The sequence below is a fragment of the Heptranchias perlo genome, chromosome 15 (genome assembly GCF_035084215.1).
Source record: "Heptranchias perlo isolate sHepPer1 chromosome 15, sHepPer1.hap1, whole genome shotgun sequence".
Lineage (NCBI taxonomy): Eukaryota > Metazoa > Chordata > Chondrichthyes > Hexanchiformes > Hexanchidae > Heptranchias > Heptranchias perlo.
In genome coordinates, this window is record NC_090339.1 from 44,860,771 (window position 1) to 44,878,272 (window position 17,502).

At 41.3% G+C, this 17,502-nt stretch overlaps 1 protein-coding gene across 1 annotated transcript in view; it reads left to right on the forward strand.

The window, feature by feature from the left end:
• kdrl (kinase insert domain receptor like) overlaps nt 1-17,502 on the forward strand; it is a 167,928-nt gene that overhangs the window by 126,288 nt on the left and 24,138 nt on the right. The window contains exons 18-24 of the mRNA XM_067997139.1: nt 809-913; nt 4,675-4,788; nt 7,279-7,367; nt 8,005-8,170; nt 9,286-9,383; nt 10,967-11,089; nt 11,190-11,301. Of these exons, the coding sequence (XP_067853240.1) occupies nt 809-913; nt 4,675-4,788; nt 7,279-7,367; nt 8,005-8,170; nt 9,286-9,383; nt 10,967-11,089; nt 11,190-11,301 (807 nt within the window). The remainder of the gene's footprint in view (nt 1-808; nt 914-4,674; nt 4,789-7,278; nt 7,368-8,004; nt 8,171-9,285; nt 9,384-10,966; nt 11,090-11,189; nt 11,302-17,502) is intronic.

Here is a 17,502-nt window from a genome sequence, read left to right on the forward strand (position 1 = left end):
CCCGTGAACACAGCTCATTATAAACTTAAACAGTACTAGCTGCTGGTTGTGTTACTTGCAATGCACGGGAGGCAGTGACTGCAATTTGAGTGCTCAGAGCAGATGATGTACTTAGGACCTGATTGCGATTTTTGGAATGAACTGTACAGAACGTGCGCTGTGCGCGTTGCAATCAGTATCAGCTGGCAACCCGGCCGAAGAAGATCCCAATGTTAAGTACATCATTATTTTATTGGGGAGCTCGTCCAGGCTGCACAAAACCAGCCTGGGCCACTGCCTCATTGGCTTCCCCACCGCCCCCCCAGCCCCCCTCAAAACGGTCAACCGCCCGAAGTCCGCTCAGGGGGAAAATCCACCCCAATCTTTCACCTCATCTCTCGGGCTTCTACTCTGTCTTCAGTAAGACGAGACAATGGAGGCAAATTCAATCATGGCCTTCAAAAGAGATCTGGATAAGTACATGAAAGGAAAAAATTTGAAGGGCTACGGGGATAGGACGGGGGAATGGGACTAACTGGATTCCTCTTGCATAGAGCTGGCATCGACTCGATGAGCCGAATGGCCTCCTTCCGTGCTGTAACCTTTCTATGATTCTATGTGTATACTTTATTGTTTAGACCGGTTAATAAATGAACCATTATCGTGGTTAATCAATTTCAGGAACTTACCAACATTTTACAAAGCTTGGTTCATTTTGCATGTTGCCGGATCTTTCATGTTGAATTGTATCTTTCTGCTGGCACGAGTTGTGCAGGCTAATCAAAAATCTGCCATTAACAGAACCTGTTTCTCTTTGTCTAATGCACAGGCAAAACTCTGGGACTTGGTGCATTTGGTAAAGTGGTGGAGGCATCTGCTTTCGGGATCGATAAATCTTCAACTTGTAAAACTGTGGCTGTGAAAATGCTGAAAGGTACTTTCCTGCACCCTCAATAAATATGGATTTTGTGGAGATGCAACAGTTATTAAATTCAGCTGCCTATGAAGTACTGTGCAGCCAACCACAGACATTTTGTGTGTATTTAACTGGCTGTTGTGCTATTGCAGCTACCAGTCTCACACTGTATCCTTCTCAAATAAGTAATGTGCTGGCATATATATGCACAATGCCAATCGATTTTCAGTCAACATTAAGTACAGAAGCACAACCCCATGTATAAAATTAGGGTAATTCCAGAATTTGGAGCTGAGGAAAGATGGGGGGACATAACCCATGCAATAAAAATTTGGGGGGACAAGTCATCCTCTGATCTCACTCCCATCCCCCACCATGGTTGCATCTACAATTAGGTGGCAGTTTTTTTTTGTATTATTATTATTGTTATCATTGTGAAAGAATTGCTTAATCATGTTATAAGAATAGTCTTTTCTGCCAGGGATACGAAACGAGTGAAATTGGACTTGGCCGTGGACGCAAAATAGGCGGAATCACTATAGCACGCACCTGATACTCGGTTATATTGAAGGCAACAGAGCTGAGTTTCAGGCAGGGCGTATAATGGGTGACCGGTGCAATACCACCTGCTTTGTGTCCCTGCCCGGGTCCAATTTTACCCCCACAGTTAACAGTCTGCTAATTAAAGGCCTTTAGATGGTACATTTCTGGACCATTCCATTTTGTACGTTTTTGTTTGGCACATTAATTATTTTAAACAGAGAAATTCCCCGGACTTCTTTACACTTATATAATTGTCCTTCAGGATATCTAGCAATGCTGATAGAACATTGCAAGAGAAATGGTCGAAAGCTGAAAAGAAGGATTCATCAATAAATGATGCATTTTTAGAAGCCGCCAGCCAAGTAAAGGGGCTCTTAAAGTATTTTATATTAGATGCAATGTCCATCCTCATTGATTGCCCACTACTTATCTATTTTCTATTGCCAGATTTCTCCCCTCCTCCACTGAGAGCAGTGACTTCTGCTGGTTCCAAGGAAACAGTCATTACGAAATAGCGATTAGAAACAGGAACCCTGCCTGATTTTTCTCCTCCCTGGACAGGGGTATCAAAACCACATGGAGTACTCCTGCTGCTGCCCCAGCTCAGATTAGCTAACTCAGCACCAACTGGGAATCAAACTTAAGGCTTTCTCATCTGTATGGCTTAGAAGAAAGAATTAGCATTTATATAGAACTTTTCACATCCTTAGGATGTCCCAAAGCATCACAGCCAACAAATTACTTTTGAAGTGGAGTCACTGTTGTTTCCTAGGCAAGCACAGCAGCCAATTTGCACACAGTAAGATCTCACAAACAGCAATCACCAGTTAATCTGTTTTGGTAGTGTTGGTCGAGGGATGATTGTTGAGCAGGGCAATGAGAGAACCCTCTGCTCTTCTTCAAAAAAGTGCCATGGGATCTTTGACATCCACCTCAACATATAGATAGGGTCTCGGTTTAACATCTCGTCTGAAAGATGGCACCACTGACAATTCAGCATTTACTCAGTACTGTACTTGAGCACAGAATCCAGGTTGACACTTAAGTCCTAGAGTAAGGCTTGAAAACAACCTTCTGACCCGGAAACGAGAGGGCTGCCACTGAGCCAAGATTAGTATATCAGTTCCTTTGACCACTTAATTGTGTTCACTCAGTGGTAGCACTCTCACCTGTGAATCAGAAGGTTATAGGTTACAACAGTGACTACACTTCTAAAAAGTAATTCATTGGCTGTGGAGCACTTGGACGTCCTATGGTTTTGAAAGGCACTATATAAATACAGGGTTTTTTTTTAACTTGCCAGGAGAATTTGGCCTTTTTTACGTGTGTTTTAAAAATCAGATAGATAAAAATTGCAGTTAAAATTTTTGTATCAATTATTAATCATAGAATCACAGATTTCACAATGTAACATATAAAACATAAAAGCCACAGTGTTGAGATTTCTATAATAGGTTATTCTAATCTATGGATGCTCGTCAATAATTCTCAGAACAGGGTGTATTCATTGGGAGGTTTTTAGTTTTGTGCAAAGTAGTAAATATGACATTCAATGGACTGTTACAACAATAGGGCACAGTACTCCTGTAAAAGGCCCAGTTCAAGTTTCAATCTCTTTTCCTTCCAAGTTTCTATGGAAGGGAGGCAGCTCATTTGCCAATTTGGCAAGAGCTGTCTCACAGGGAGAGAAAATATGACCTAACAGATTAACCAGAGAGTGTCCCTCAAAAAGAAGTTGGCTTTCAAGTGTTAGCTAAACTCAAAATTGGTATAAGGATTTTTTTCAGCAGCAAAATGACACTGAATTTTCCAGCACCAATGCATGGTGGTATATCAATGCAAGTCAGAGTATCTAACTCATTCACTCTGCCATGTGGTGAGGACAGTCATCCCATCATAGAGGATAGGGAAAAAAATCAAAGCATGAAACATTCCCAGGTCACTGTCATCTGGGTTATGAGCATCTGGCTAAGACAATCATGGGCGGAGGCTGGGGAGTAGGTTTTCCCTCTCACTCTCCGACCACCCTAACTTTAGGGGCATGATTTTGACCCCGAGCCGGAAAGAAGGCCGGTGGGGGGGTCAAATTGCGGACATGTTTCCTGGACGTCCTTACGATTTTGACATAAGGACTCTTATTTTTTTTGTCGCTTTGCCGTCCGACAGGCCAGCCTTATTGACAGGCTGGCCTCAGTCGGACGGGACAGCAATCAAGGAGAGGACGTGTTCAGGTAAGTCTTCAGGTAAGTCTTTGTTTGCATGGATTGGGGGACATGGGTAGGCACGTGGGCACGGGGTCGCCGGTAGGCATGGGGTCATGGAGGGGTGGGGGGGGGGTCAGTCATGGGGGAGGTTGTTGGGATCAGGGGTCATTGCGGGAGTCTGCGATCGTTGGGGGGGGGCAATCAGGGGTCATTGCAGCGGTTCGCGATTATTGGTGGGAGGTCGGAGATCAAGGGAGTCCGCAATCGTTGGGGGTGGTCGGAGATCGGGGGGTGCATCCGCGATCATTGGGGGGGTCGCTGCAGTTAGGCTTGTTGGGCCTGGGGGAAGCACTCCTGCTCCTCCAGGCCCACAACCTGTCAGTTTCGGGCCTTCTCACCTTCTTTCATGTGGCGTTAAAGAGAAGGCCCGGTCCCCAGGGGTTGAAATTGGAAACTCTGTAAAAATGGAGGCCCACAGCCTCCTTGATAGGTTTTAATCACCAACCCGCCTCCTGGGAGTGAGTTGGTCACCCGCCCCGGTGAAAACCATAAGTGGACAGGTTGGAGGCGGGTTGGGGGCGAGTCCAAAATGGTTGCAATTTTGAATGCCACCCCGCCCCCAACCCACCTGTTTTTCCCTTTTAAAATTGTGCTCCAGGTGTCACACGGTCTAAAAGAACAAGGAGCAGGAAAAATTGAGGGATTCTAAAGCATCAATTTTTTTTTACTACACAAGAAAATAAATAACATGCTCTGGCCATTCCATATTCCACTGTTAACTTATTACTCTTGTATTGTTAATGTATTGATTGGAATTTCATGTTCATATATTCTGTTTATCACAGTAAGTCAGATATTTATTATTAGAAGTAATGAGATCATGGCCAAATCTTAAGTTAATGTCTTATCATTTCATTGTTCTGTTATCCTTCTAAAAACAGTATCACAACCTTGGCTTTTTAACCCTGCATTGTAGACAGACCAAACACATTTCCTATTGTGTTAATTCACTTCAATCTCTCTCTTTAACAGAGGGGGCTACCACTAATGAATGCAAAGCGCTGATGTCGGAACTGAAAATTCTTATACATATTGGCCACCATCTGAATGTAGTGAACATGCTGGGAGCTTGTACCAAGACTGGCGGTAAGGACTGAAGACTCTTCATCTATTAGACCACACAAGAATTTTGATGGATCATCAGAACCACCCACCTTCTCACAATATCCCTTCTGTCTCCAGAAACACTTCTAATTGTCTCTTGAACCTATTCATACCGAATACTTTTATGGCCTTCCCTGCTAACGTACTCCACAAGTCTATTCCCTTTTTATCAAACATCTGGCTTCCCTTCTTGCTCCTCACTTCCTAATTAAGGATAAGATAACATAAGGGCATGCAGGGCTTTCTGTAGTGAAGGAAAAATTAACCAATTGTATGCATTGTATTGTTTGCTTCGCTGCACGTCCAGATAAAGGATGTCCCTGACCTGCTTACAGACAGTCAATCAATTGTGGTTCACCAAGTTAAAAATTACACCTGAGCACATCAGGCAATCACAATCCAAGTTTTAGATTCAGATTCAGAACATTGCTTTCTGAATCTCTGGCTCCAATATATATGTTCTGATTTGTTAAGAATATAATTCAAAGCGAGGCTCGGTATTATATGTCACATCTTCCATCATTCTGTTTACCCTAGAATAGCAGAGATAATGTAATATAAATTGGTGTAAAATAGATGCAAAGCAGATCCATTTAGCTGTGGGACGGCCTATGCCCATTCTGCGCAGGCGTTGGACCCACTGCCAAATTCATGAGGCCTATATTTTGGGCATTCCGGATAGATGCATAAGCAGGTGTGAGGCACCTTGAACATGTAAATTAGGGACCTTAGGCCTGTTAGAGGACCCTTTAAAAAACTGGTCACCTCATGAGCGGGGCAGGAATCGGGCCTGCCTCGCTCAGGATTCTTCAATGGCCCTCACGGCCGCCAACCAAAGATAACTTTTTGACATTTTATTTTCAAAAGCACCTTCCTATGGAACCAGGAGGAACAGGAGTGCTCCCTCGCGATCGCACCACCCCCCCCCACCTGCTGCGCTTCTGCCATTGTCTGTTCCGATCCTCCTTCCGGAACTTACCTGAGGGCCACCGCTGTCGAGACAGGTGGCCCAAAATTGGTTTCTCCTGTGGGGGAGGGAGGCGAGCTGCCGGTGAAGAGTCAAGCTCATTCAGGTGAGGCCCGAGGACCAATTTATATCGTTCCTCGGGCTTCTTGCTTCAGGCACATGCTGTCTCCACAGCATCGAGTCTGGACCCGAAAACGGCCCCTGACTAATTTAAACCCCAATGTCTGGAACTTGAATTAATCTGGACAAGAGAATTTTTTTTAATCAAATAAATTAAGATTAGCTCATGTTTTCTTTATGGTTACTTTAGGGTAATAATCAAATTGCGGTCGATTACAATAATTAACATTTATTTTTATTACATGTTCAACCCTTTCTATAATAAATGTGTTTCCGTACTGATAAAGTTACATAAACAAACTGAAAAAATTAACAATGATATCTCACTATTTATTCTAAAAAAAGGAGGCTGCCCAGGGTGGAAATGAGCCACACACATCAGGAAGGTCCCAGGTTTGGTCCCCAGTCGTTGCTGAGTTTGCTAATCTCAGTGTGGCAGTAGGAATGCTACAACTAGCCAAAGAGCTAAAACTAAAGAGGAAAAAAATCAGCCAGGGTTCCCATACCTTATCATTATCTAGTGATCCCTGCTGGAAAATGCTTGTGTGCGGCATAAAGTGAAGAAAGGATTGGTCTTGGTTGTAATGTCCCCATGGTACAAAAGCCTTTCACCACTCAATGTCTATGCTCACACATGAAGAATGCCCACTATGGGGAGGTACCAGAAGGTGACTAGTGCCTGTGGAATCATACCCCAGGATTGTTCAGCATCTTCAGTAGAAGAGGGGAGAAAGTTGGAGGGGGGAAAGTCTTCGGGGGAAAACAAGGAAAGATTTTAACTCCCTCTTTCAGGTCGACTCTGATTCCCAGCAGACTAGGCAACCAACCCACCTGCTCACAGGCCTTTTTGGTGGTGACTTGCTGCCCAATATTATTTTCTTTCTGCCCTCCGGGAAGTGCCTAACCTTCAGTAGCACCTACCACTGACAAGTTGGCAAAGATAGAGAACCCATCAGGTGTACCTCTTTGTACTATCACTATAAGTACTAAAAGGGTTACACAGTGTTATTACTTGCATGGTGAAGTGGGTCACTACAGCCAACTAGTTATTGTCTAACATGTACATACCTCATTCTGATTGATGAGCTCTGAAAAGCGTTTCCTTACATATCGCTCAATATCTGCATTATGAATAGTAGATTCTTGTGGATGTTTCCTCAAGCATAACTTGTCAATTTAAAAGGAAGAAATGTTTCCAAGAATAATAAATTCTTTGTAAAAATTAACTTTTTTTAGTCAAGTCACCAGTTTTAATCCAATTCTCCTTTTGTTGGCATGCTTGTATGAACAAGCACAGTGTGCTGTACAGATAAAAAAAAATCCTTTGGGATAGGCAATCACTGGCTGTTCTCTAAAAGTTGTTTTATTTATCTGTTTTTCACTAGGCCCTCTGATGGTAATTGTGGAATATTGCAAGTATGGAAACCTATCCAACTATCTCAGGAGCAAGAGAAACGACTTCATTTTAATCAAGGTAAGGCCAAAAGCTGAGAGCATGATTGAATGCTCAAGGTTACTTTTGTAACCTGAGGGGTAATGTTCTATCTAACAGCCCAAAAACTGCAATCAATACATCTTCTTTTATTACACTCTTAGGTGTATAATTTCATCTAGCAGCACACTGGCTAACTCATTTGCATTCAACATTATTCTAATGCAGTCATTAACTGGTTTGGAATACAATGGATTAACAACTGCATTAAAATAATTTGCAACGGAATTTTAATTGAATGAATTAACCAGTTCGCAGACAAAATGAAACTTCTTATACTTCAAGTTGATTTTTTTTAAAAAGCCCACACACACAAACATAAACACAATGCACCACCTGGAATGGTATTGAATCATACAAACCAGAAGGGGAGGAAAAATAGTAAAAAGAAAATCTTAGTCATCTGAATTATCAGTCTGTAATCTAAAGGTCTTGTCTTGTGTATATCACCATCCACTGAAGTCAAGCAGAGTCACAGCACATAAGGATATTTCAGCTGTTACACATCTGGACGGTATCTATTCACCATTGGCCCTGATCACGCATGGTCCTACCTAATGCACGCACCTGCCTTCCTGTGGTCTCTGTAAATTATAAACCTGCTGTCTGCTATTTCCAGTGTCAGAAAAATGTCAACCAGCCTGAGACCTTGGTCGATGAGACGAGCCCCGACGTAATGGAAAGCACAAAGCGAAGACTGGAGAGCGTGGCGAGTACAGGAAGTTCAACAAGTTCGGGCTTTGTGGAAGATAAGAGTTACAGTGATGCGGAAGAGGAAGAGGAAGGTAAGTTCATCTTCCTTCCTCGTGTGTACTACATTGGGAATAATTTAATTGCCATGATTGTTCTCATTAACAACACAAATATTAAAAATCTATAATAAGAGTAGTTTATTGTATGAATGGGGTATTTCCTTTTAAACTAAACTCAAATGACCCTCTGAAAGGCTCTAAATAGACCTGCCAAAGGATCAAAACATCCTGTTGGACTTTACAATATTATTGAATCACTTGGACAAATCTGATCGCATTGTGTACTTTATGTTATCATTAATAATCATGTTATCATTGTCAGTAAACTTAATGTTATCAGAAGTAAATAGCCCCGATAAGCTTGCAAACTGATAATACTGTCCCACAAATTCACTCAGATGATAATCGTTAGAGGGCTGCATACTTTTTCCAACAACATCGTTTGTCTCATCAAAGTGAGGGAAGCCAATGCTTGGGTATGGAACACTTTTCCATTTCGAGCACCAGTGTCAGCATCAAGCACTCTCAGGTCAGCTACAGCACAGTAACATGCAGAGTAAGGCCAATTTTGTGCTGTAGACCCAGGTCCACTAGGCATTGGATTGTGTAACAGTTCATTTCATATAGAATCTTCACAGCAGGTAGACAGAGAAGATTTTCATCTTAACTACCCACCCACCTGGTATCTGCACCCTTTTAAATTCTCTCTGTGCTGCTACCAGCAAACATGCCTGGGTGCTAGTGCTGGATGCCACATAGAGCCATTTTTTTCCAACCATAAGTTGCATAAGCTCTCAACATACCTCTTTAGGTCAGTAATGAGGATTTTACATGGCTGAGGAAGATCCATAGGCAGAAACCTAAACCTATGACTACGGCTTGGAAGCAACTGCACATGTGTAAGATTGCATTTGCACAGTTCCTTTAAAGTCACAGTCATGACTTTTGAACAACTGCACATGGACAATGTGCAGTTGCTTCAGTGCTGCCACCAATGTTTTGAATTCCACCCAACAATTCAGAGAGGGCAAATCCAGAGTAGGAGCTGCTGACTGTAATGGAGAAAAGATGTATTTAAAACAAAGAATTGGTAATTATGATACATTTACACCCATCCAGCTGATACTGACTCATGATCTGTTTTGTAGATGCTGAAGACCTGTACAAACGACCACTGGCTATGGAAGACCTGATTTGTTATAGTTTCCAAGTAGCCAAAGGCATGGAGTTTTTGGCTTCGAGAAAAGTAAGTTGATTCTCAATTCTTGCAAACATCAGGGGGTAAATTTTAACTTCCAGCCAGGAAGGCAGCAGGGGGAAAGATTTCCTGGTCCGAAATCTGGAAGGTAAGCGGGCGGGTGTGATCCCGACCTTAATGGGGCTCATCAATGGCACTCCGGGTTTCGCACCCGGCAGCCAGCCTGATTGACAGGTTGGCTGCCTGTTGGCAGTGAGAGGAGCTGCACATGAAAGAGGGGGACGGGAGGGGGAACAGAGATCATCGGGCTTGGGAAAGGGTGGAGGGGGTATGTGGATGACATTATAGGGATCAGCCACCATCGGGGATCGGGTGGGGTGGTCAGCCACCATCGGGATCGGGGGGGGTCAGCAAGCATCATGGATCGGGAGGTATTCACCATCAGGCAGGGGGAGAGTCCACTATTGGGGGATGGTCGGCCAATCATGGGGATCATGTCGGGCAGTTGAGCTTGTTGGGCTTGGATGAAGTATACCTGCTCCTCTGGGCTCACAAGCAGTGCAATAAAGGCACTCACTTCATGGATCTGGCCTTTTCCGCTTGCTTTAACCTGACGTGATTCGGGGACATTGGGGAACTCGAACAAATGAGGTTAAATTTGTTTTATTATTCCAATACACTAAATATTAACTACCTCAAGTATCTCAATGAGGTACATTCCCTTTTAAGTATCGGCCCGCTGGCTTTAAGTGGGGGGTGTGACTTCCTGGTGTCTGCTCTCCACACGCAGAAAAACCTGCCTAGGTTAAACCTAGAAGTGGATGTGTTGGAGCCGGGATGCGGTCCGGCTCCATAAACTTAGCATTTTCACTGTCCACCCCCCCCCCAAACCCACTCATTCTTAGAGGTTAAAAGTCACCCCCAGGTTTTACTTTCAGCAGAAATTTGCATTTTTACTATTGGTGCTGACGCAAGACTTCATAAACACATACATCAGACAGTGATACACTGGTCAAATTTATCTTAACAAAGTGGGATGGCATGTTGGAGTTCTACATTCTGTGTTCCAGATTCACCACACGGAAGGGCCAATTTTAACTGCAGGCGGAGAACGGGCAGCTTAGGCGGAGTGCCATTTTGAGGCCTGGGCCTCATTTACATGTCACTGGCGAGCTGCGAGTGCCAAGCGATTAACCCGCCGCTGCACAGCTGGAGGGTGGGTAAATAGCCAACTCCCACCCTGATCTGACCGACAGTTGGAGGTTGGGACCTCGTATGGGGGAGGGGGGCGGGGAGGTAGGCAATCCCTGGGGGGCCTCGGACAGACCTGCAGCGGACCAGAGTCCTCAATCTCAACTAGGCCACCCAAGAAAAGAAACTAAGCAGAGGCCAGGCATTTCCCCAAAGGAAGGGAAAATCAGCATGTGAGGCAAGCCGCACTACTATTGCACACGTATTGACATTGACAGAGACCTCGCAATGGAATTTTTGGCCTGCACTTTCAGTGAGGGTAGAAGATAACATAACAAAACACAGAAAAATAAATGTCAGTGTTTGTTTTTAAAAAGCACAATCAAAAGAATAAAATTGGCTTTGTTTCTAAGCTCCTGAATATTTCGTTGTAATTCCAGTGCATCCATCGCGATTTGGCAGCACGCAACATCCTCTTGTCTGAGAGCAATGTTGTGAAGATCTGTGATTTCGGCCTGGCCCGTGACATTTACAAAGACCCAGATTATGTGCGAAAAGGAGATGTAAGTTCCTAGTATGCCACCTTTCTATCGCAGAAACTGAATTCATAGTTCTTTCTGCTATTCTGCCCAGCGACTGATACAGTCTTGTGCATCTTTGCAGGCCCGACTCCCACTCAAATGGATGGCACCAGAATCCATATTTGACAAAATCTACACAACTCAGAGTGATGTCTGGTCTTTTGGAGTGCTGTTGTGGGAAATATTTTCCTTAGGTAAGCCTGGAAAAAAATAAGGAATAATTAACATCAGGAAGTAATTTTGAATTTACATTTATGCTCCAAAAGTTGCCTGAAGCTGCATGTCAAAAATCAGGATTAGATGCCAATTTTGAAATTATTAGGCCGTCTTCAAAAGATGTATTCAGTTACTTTTTATATTGTGTACAAAGCTCTATTATATACAGATCTCTATATTTCAAGGATTCAGCTTATACATTAGAATTAATAATGCATGGATTCAAAGAATATTTAATTCATTATACTAAAAAATGCTATTGGATTGAAATTGTGTTGTGTGATAATAGCAAAGGTTAATGGTGTGTATTAAATTCCGTTGTCCACAGTTTTAACAAATGTGCCTTCATTGTTATATCTTTATGCCTTTACTTTTGGTTCGAAAATGTCAATGGCAAAGTCCAATAAATGAGTTGCTCACTTAATCTAAATTGAGGATTTGTGCCTGGCATTTTAATTGAAAGAAAGGATTTTAAAAAGTGTTAAGAAAATGTACAGCAATGGCACCATTATGTAAACTGAAAAAATAGAGCTGGAGGATGATCTCCTCTGGTTATTACGTGTTACTGACATAATAACCATAGCAGAAAGATTCCCTATGAATTATTTTAGAACGCTTTCGCAATTTTGCTGGAAATAACAAATATAACAAATTTTCCCACTACTTTTACATACAGCAAACAAATGAAATCTTCCCTCCCTGCTTGTATCTAGCATGACCAATCTACAATATCTGGGATTTTTATTTTATTTAAAGTTGCTCTCACTTCCAAAATGGGTAGTAGGCACAGAGCAGCTTAGGAAGAGAGGTAAATAAAAGGTTATGGGGATGAATTTGACTTCATTGGAAAACAAAATTGGATTTGGTGTAAAACGGGCTGCTAACTCGCTATCGCCCGTTTTGTGCTTTCGTCAAAGACCAATTTCACCCCTATCAATTTTAAACAGGAAAGAAGCAAGGTTAGAATAGGTAAAGAGTAAAATCAAAGTTAACATGAAAAGGGACAGAAAGAGTACAAAATAATACAACTGGAAAAAATGCATGGTAGGCCAGCAACAATAAAGTGTTTACATTTTCTTAATTTTATGTCAATTATGTGTTAGGTTTCTAATTTAGTAGTTTAGGATTAATCTTATGATAATAAAGTTATTCTTGATCTATAATATTAATGCCAATACCAGTGTCACAGTGTGTAAACTTAAAACAAATCTTCAACCCAGAAAGACAGAAATTCCCCTGAACCCGCTGATTGTCCAAAGGTTAAAAGACGGCCAGAGAAAATATTTTTACTTCTATAGCTATTGCAGGGTGAATGAATGTAATGGGTGATTTTCAAAGCATAATTGTAAGCATGCGAACTAGATAAGGCTCAGAAATTTAAAGAATGGTTCAGACTTGATTTTATTTATACATTGATGATATTCATGTGTTACAATAGAGGGATTGTTTTTTTTGTTGTGTTGACGGCTGGCCCTGAGTGTTAACAATTATAGTTATTGGTTCTTCACAGGCTTCGAATCATCATGTATATTTTTTCTGTATTTTCAAAAGCCAATGTATCCCATTTTGTTTGCTGATTTAGAATGCAATTTGAAAATGTTATGAACTGAATCTATTCCGTATGTAGTTTAGATATTCCATCTCAATGGGATTTCAGTTTGATTTGTTTCTCTGTTGCAATCTTCTTTTCGAAGCTCATTTTAAAGAAGTAGCAGATTTCTGCAGTACTCAGGAATGTACTCGTATTTCTTAGTTTGTTAAACATTTTCTCACCTGGTGATGATTCGTGCATGCTGGGGTACAATACCATGGACATTAGCTGCTTCTGTGCACCTCACTGTGATTGCTATTCTTCATTTCTGAGCTTCGGTACTGAGTGCCAGCAGGCTGTTCAACCATGGGGAAGGCCATTATAGTCCAAACCTAATCCTGCCCTCACCCAACATCCACACATAATCACTTTCCAATCAGAGTGGGAACCTTGATTAACTCTTTTTTCTCTTCTCTTGCTCAAGGCACTGAAGGCTAATTTAGTGCCTTTAGTGCTACCTCAGCTAGTGTCAGCCAATTCAGCATGACACTGGGATCGAAGCTGGATCTTTCTACCTTCCAGTTTTGCATGACACACTTCATCACAATTTCACACCAGTCGGTGAATGTTTACTGAGATCTTTTGAATTTCTTTCATCCATTGTCATTACCAACCTTTACGACAAAAGATCCTTCCCCAACGGCCAGAGTTGGCATTGTTTGAGCTGAATGAGTGGAATGAACTGATGCTGCTTCCCTACCTCCCAGATTAAAAAATCCCTCAGAGTTAGTAAGATGCTCCTTTCAGTGAGCAAAGTTTTAAAAAAATTGTTCTCTAGACATAAAAATGTTTTAAGCATTACAATTCAATAAAATATTTCTGTTTCTTCAGGGCTGCTACATGTTGTGAAATGATTGGTGTCACAGAGCGGCCAATATTTTGATTTAGTTTCATGTGAAATGAGATCATTATTGGAGAAAGGATAATGTCTCTACATGATGAACAGTGAGCATGGGCAGGGCCGGTACATTGAGAAAATAAACAATGTGGAATGAACCACAGCAAATTGGCTCCTCAGACAGGACAGCTTTTCAAATCTAATTAAGTGTATAAACAGGTTACAAACACCTTTCTTTCCCCCCAGACATCACAATAGAGTGGATTGGCTTGGCTTAATAAAAGCGCTAGCCACAATTTTCACCTTGTATATTAAATTAAGAATGAAAACTTAAGGAACGCAGCATTATGTCTTGTAGAAAGGGATGGAATGGATGATTTGTTCGGTCTGAAGGTCTTTGCCTGGTCCTATAAATTCTTGTGTACTGCTTCTATCACAGCTATATGGTGGCAAAACTGTGCAAACACAGCATGTATGTAGGTGAAAATTCATCTTAATCAATATTTTCCTGGGGTTAACATCAGCTGGAAATGCTATGTAAAATAAGTTTGGAGAATAACACACTTACCTTTACAAAATAGGTAGGGATTGAATGGAGCAGAATTTCCTTTTGTTGCACTTGGCAGAAAGAATTTCCTGGGCATAGTGCACAGAGGAAATTCAGGAGTGGAGGATTGCACATCTGTAATTGTGTCTGCCCAATTTTCTGTCCATTAATTAAAATGGATGGAAAATCAGACAGGCTCCATTATCTTCCTGCCCAATTTTCCTCTATGTGCTACACCCAGGCAATCTTTCATGTCAAGTCCAATAACAGGATAATCTGCCCTAATAAATCATGGAATTATGAAGTAATAGCCAAGCTACCTAATTAACTACAAAGTTCTCTCTATTCATTCAGATAACTGAGCAGTGATTTTATTAGTAACCTTGGTAGGAAGCCTAATTCCCAGCTCTTTTGATGGAAATTTTATTCCATTTTCATAAAATGTAACTTGGGGACCGAGGCCATGTTGCTGAAGATTCACAAGTGTTAGTGATCAAAGTAGTGGAAGGAAGTATTTCCAACTTCTGAACCCTTTGCTATATTGATGCTCCGATTACCTTAAAGCACTGCTACTGACACCAGTCATTGGAGAAGCTACAGCAGCTGGAAAACAAGGTTGCAAATAGCAACTTAAAAACACATGCAATTGTTTTTTGTATTCTAGTACGATGGAGTCTATCCAACAATGTAAATAGGGTGGGCCAATACTACCAGGAGCTACAGACAGTGTTACAGTGCTGCTTCTTGAGGCAGTCCTATAATGCAAATGCCTTTTGAATGCCTTTTGTTGCACTCGAAGCATAACCTCCTCCATCAGAAAACAGAGCGAATCCGCAGGTGGTGTTAACAGTGTGCACACATCCACTTATGACACACTCATGCTGACTGAACATACATCATTTGTGAGTCTCTGTAGCTAATCACAGAATATCCTTGTCAACCCTCAGACTGACTGTGGTTTTCAGTTTGTGTTACCAAAATGGACCTTTCACATAGCAAGCTGGTTTTGCAATAACAATGTGCCATTGAACACAGATGCACAGTTCTCCCACAGTTAATAGTTCTCAGTAATGACCCAATTTATGAAGATTCCATAACATCGGAGACAGACATGGAACCAGATTCCCTCTTTTTTTAGCAATGGGAATGTTAGGTCCTCAGTCTTAACTATGCATGGTGGCAGGAAGCAAAGTAAATAAGAGAGAGCAGTGTGTGGAGTTGAGAGGTATCCATTTAAATGGTGATTACCTAAGATCACCTGATAGAATGTAAAGGGAATATCAAATCAAAACATCATTTGGCAGCGCAAGAAAGACAATCAAAAAAACACTTTTGTATGATAGTAGGGCTAACAAAAGAGCAATATCACAACAGCCAAACACCTTATTGTTCCAAGATTTACCATCCCATATTAGAGGTGCTAGATAAATATAAGCAGGGCTGGCATATGATTGGTTTTCAGATTCCCGTAGTTCGATTTCCTTACCTGTTGATATAGGTTACGCAAATGAAAATCAATGTCTCATTTTAATAACATATTCATTTGACCACTTATCCAGTATTGATTGAACTCCCTCATTCTGTAACATACTTTGGCTGTAACATATTGAAATACAAAAGACGGAAAATTCGTCTCAGGAAGTAAAGTGGGAGTGTAATTGTTGTTATAAGGTGCATATGGTGGATGAATGAAACAATTAAGGTTGTGGCCAGTTTTGGAAACAGGTGGTTGAGAAATTTCTAAAATGTAAAATAAACATGCAAGGACAATTTCTTTGTAATTGGAATCTTTAAATATTACTGATTTAATACTTAACACATTGTATTTAATTCCTTTGTTCATTATTTTAACAGAGGCATTAGGGCTTCCATCAAAATAATGAACAACGGAATTTCATATGAACAGGTTAAGTATTCATATGCTAATAATCAAAGACCCCAATTTCAAGGGAGAATATTTTAAACAGAAGTCTGTTTTTTCCACCTACTTTTGTATTTTGTGGTGTGGAGGTATTGGTTATTGAGGTTTTCATCCTTAACGAAGCAAGCCAGAAAACCCAAGTCATGATCCAGACTCCTACTCTGCCCCATCTTGCTGTGTGAGTTTTTTGACATGACAAAAAAAAGGGCAAACTAGAATAGAATAAAATCTATAATTTATTGGGGAGAGGGAATACGATATATGACACAAGCCAGTCCTGAAGACCTTTGTGACGAGTAATTTTTTTTTTCTCGCTAGTCTCCCTAGTCCATGATACACCCACAGCAGCCAACCCTCTGCCAATGGTAGTCACTAAGAAGGTTAGAGAACAGTCATGGATGTCACAGCCTTACACTTCTCTCATTCCCTGTAAGCTGCGTTGCCAACACTCATGACTCACTATCTAGTTCCTCAATTTTTGGACTATTTTTATTTCTTGTGACGCAGGTGAGAAATATAGAATGCTGCACTTCTTTCGGTTATTATGTAAATTGATTCCATTAAAAATTCCCCAAATAACAGGATAATACTGTGTGAGGGAGTGCCTGACCTCTGCTTAACAACTTGTCAAGCAACAGTGAGAACAGTGACTCATTGACGTGGAAAGTTCTTACCTGATCCTACAGCGTCACCACACTGCCCTACAATCTATATTGTTTGTGACTAACAACAATGTAGAATCTATGAGCCCTCTTTTGTAAACTTTTATGATTTCATAAGTCTACTGACTGAATGCACTTTGTTCCACAAATGAGTTTCTGCAGAGATTTATCAGCACAGTCATATGTTCAAATGTGCTGGGGTTGGGGGAGTGGGAGAGAGGAGGCACCATAAGGGCCTTTCATTCTTCCACAGGTAAGTCACATTGAACCTAAGCCAGCGACATTTAAAACTCACTGTTCTGATGGTTTGTAAACAACTTACTGTAGCTTCCTGTAAGTCTTTTAAAATGCTTTGAAATGTTTTTGCTTATTCCATAGCAGATTAGAAAGAAAAATCACCACACAATCTCTTACTTTCTCCCCAAGCACTCTGCAATTGGCCACATTACAACTTTAGAAAAAAAATGAAGCCGCTTTAATGGTATTGACAGGCATCATCGACTTCCTAGATGTGTCCCTGGAGGGATTGGGATGATGAGAACGACACTCTCGTAGCTATTGCTTCATTTCCATATGACTTCCATTGAAATTTTCCTTATGGATCCTGTTTTGCAGTTTGC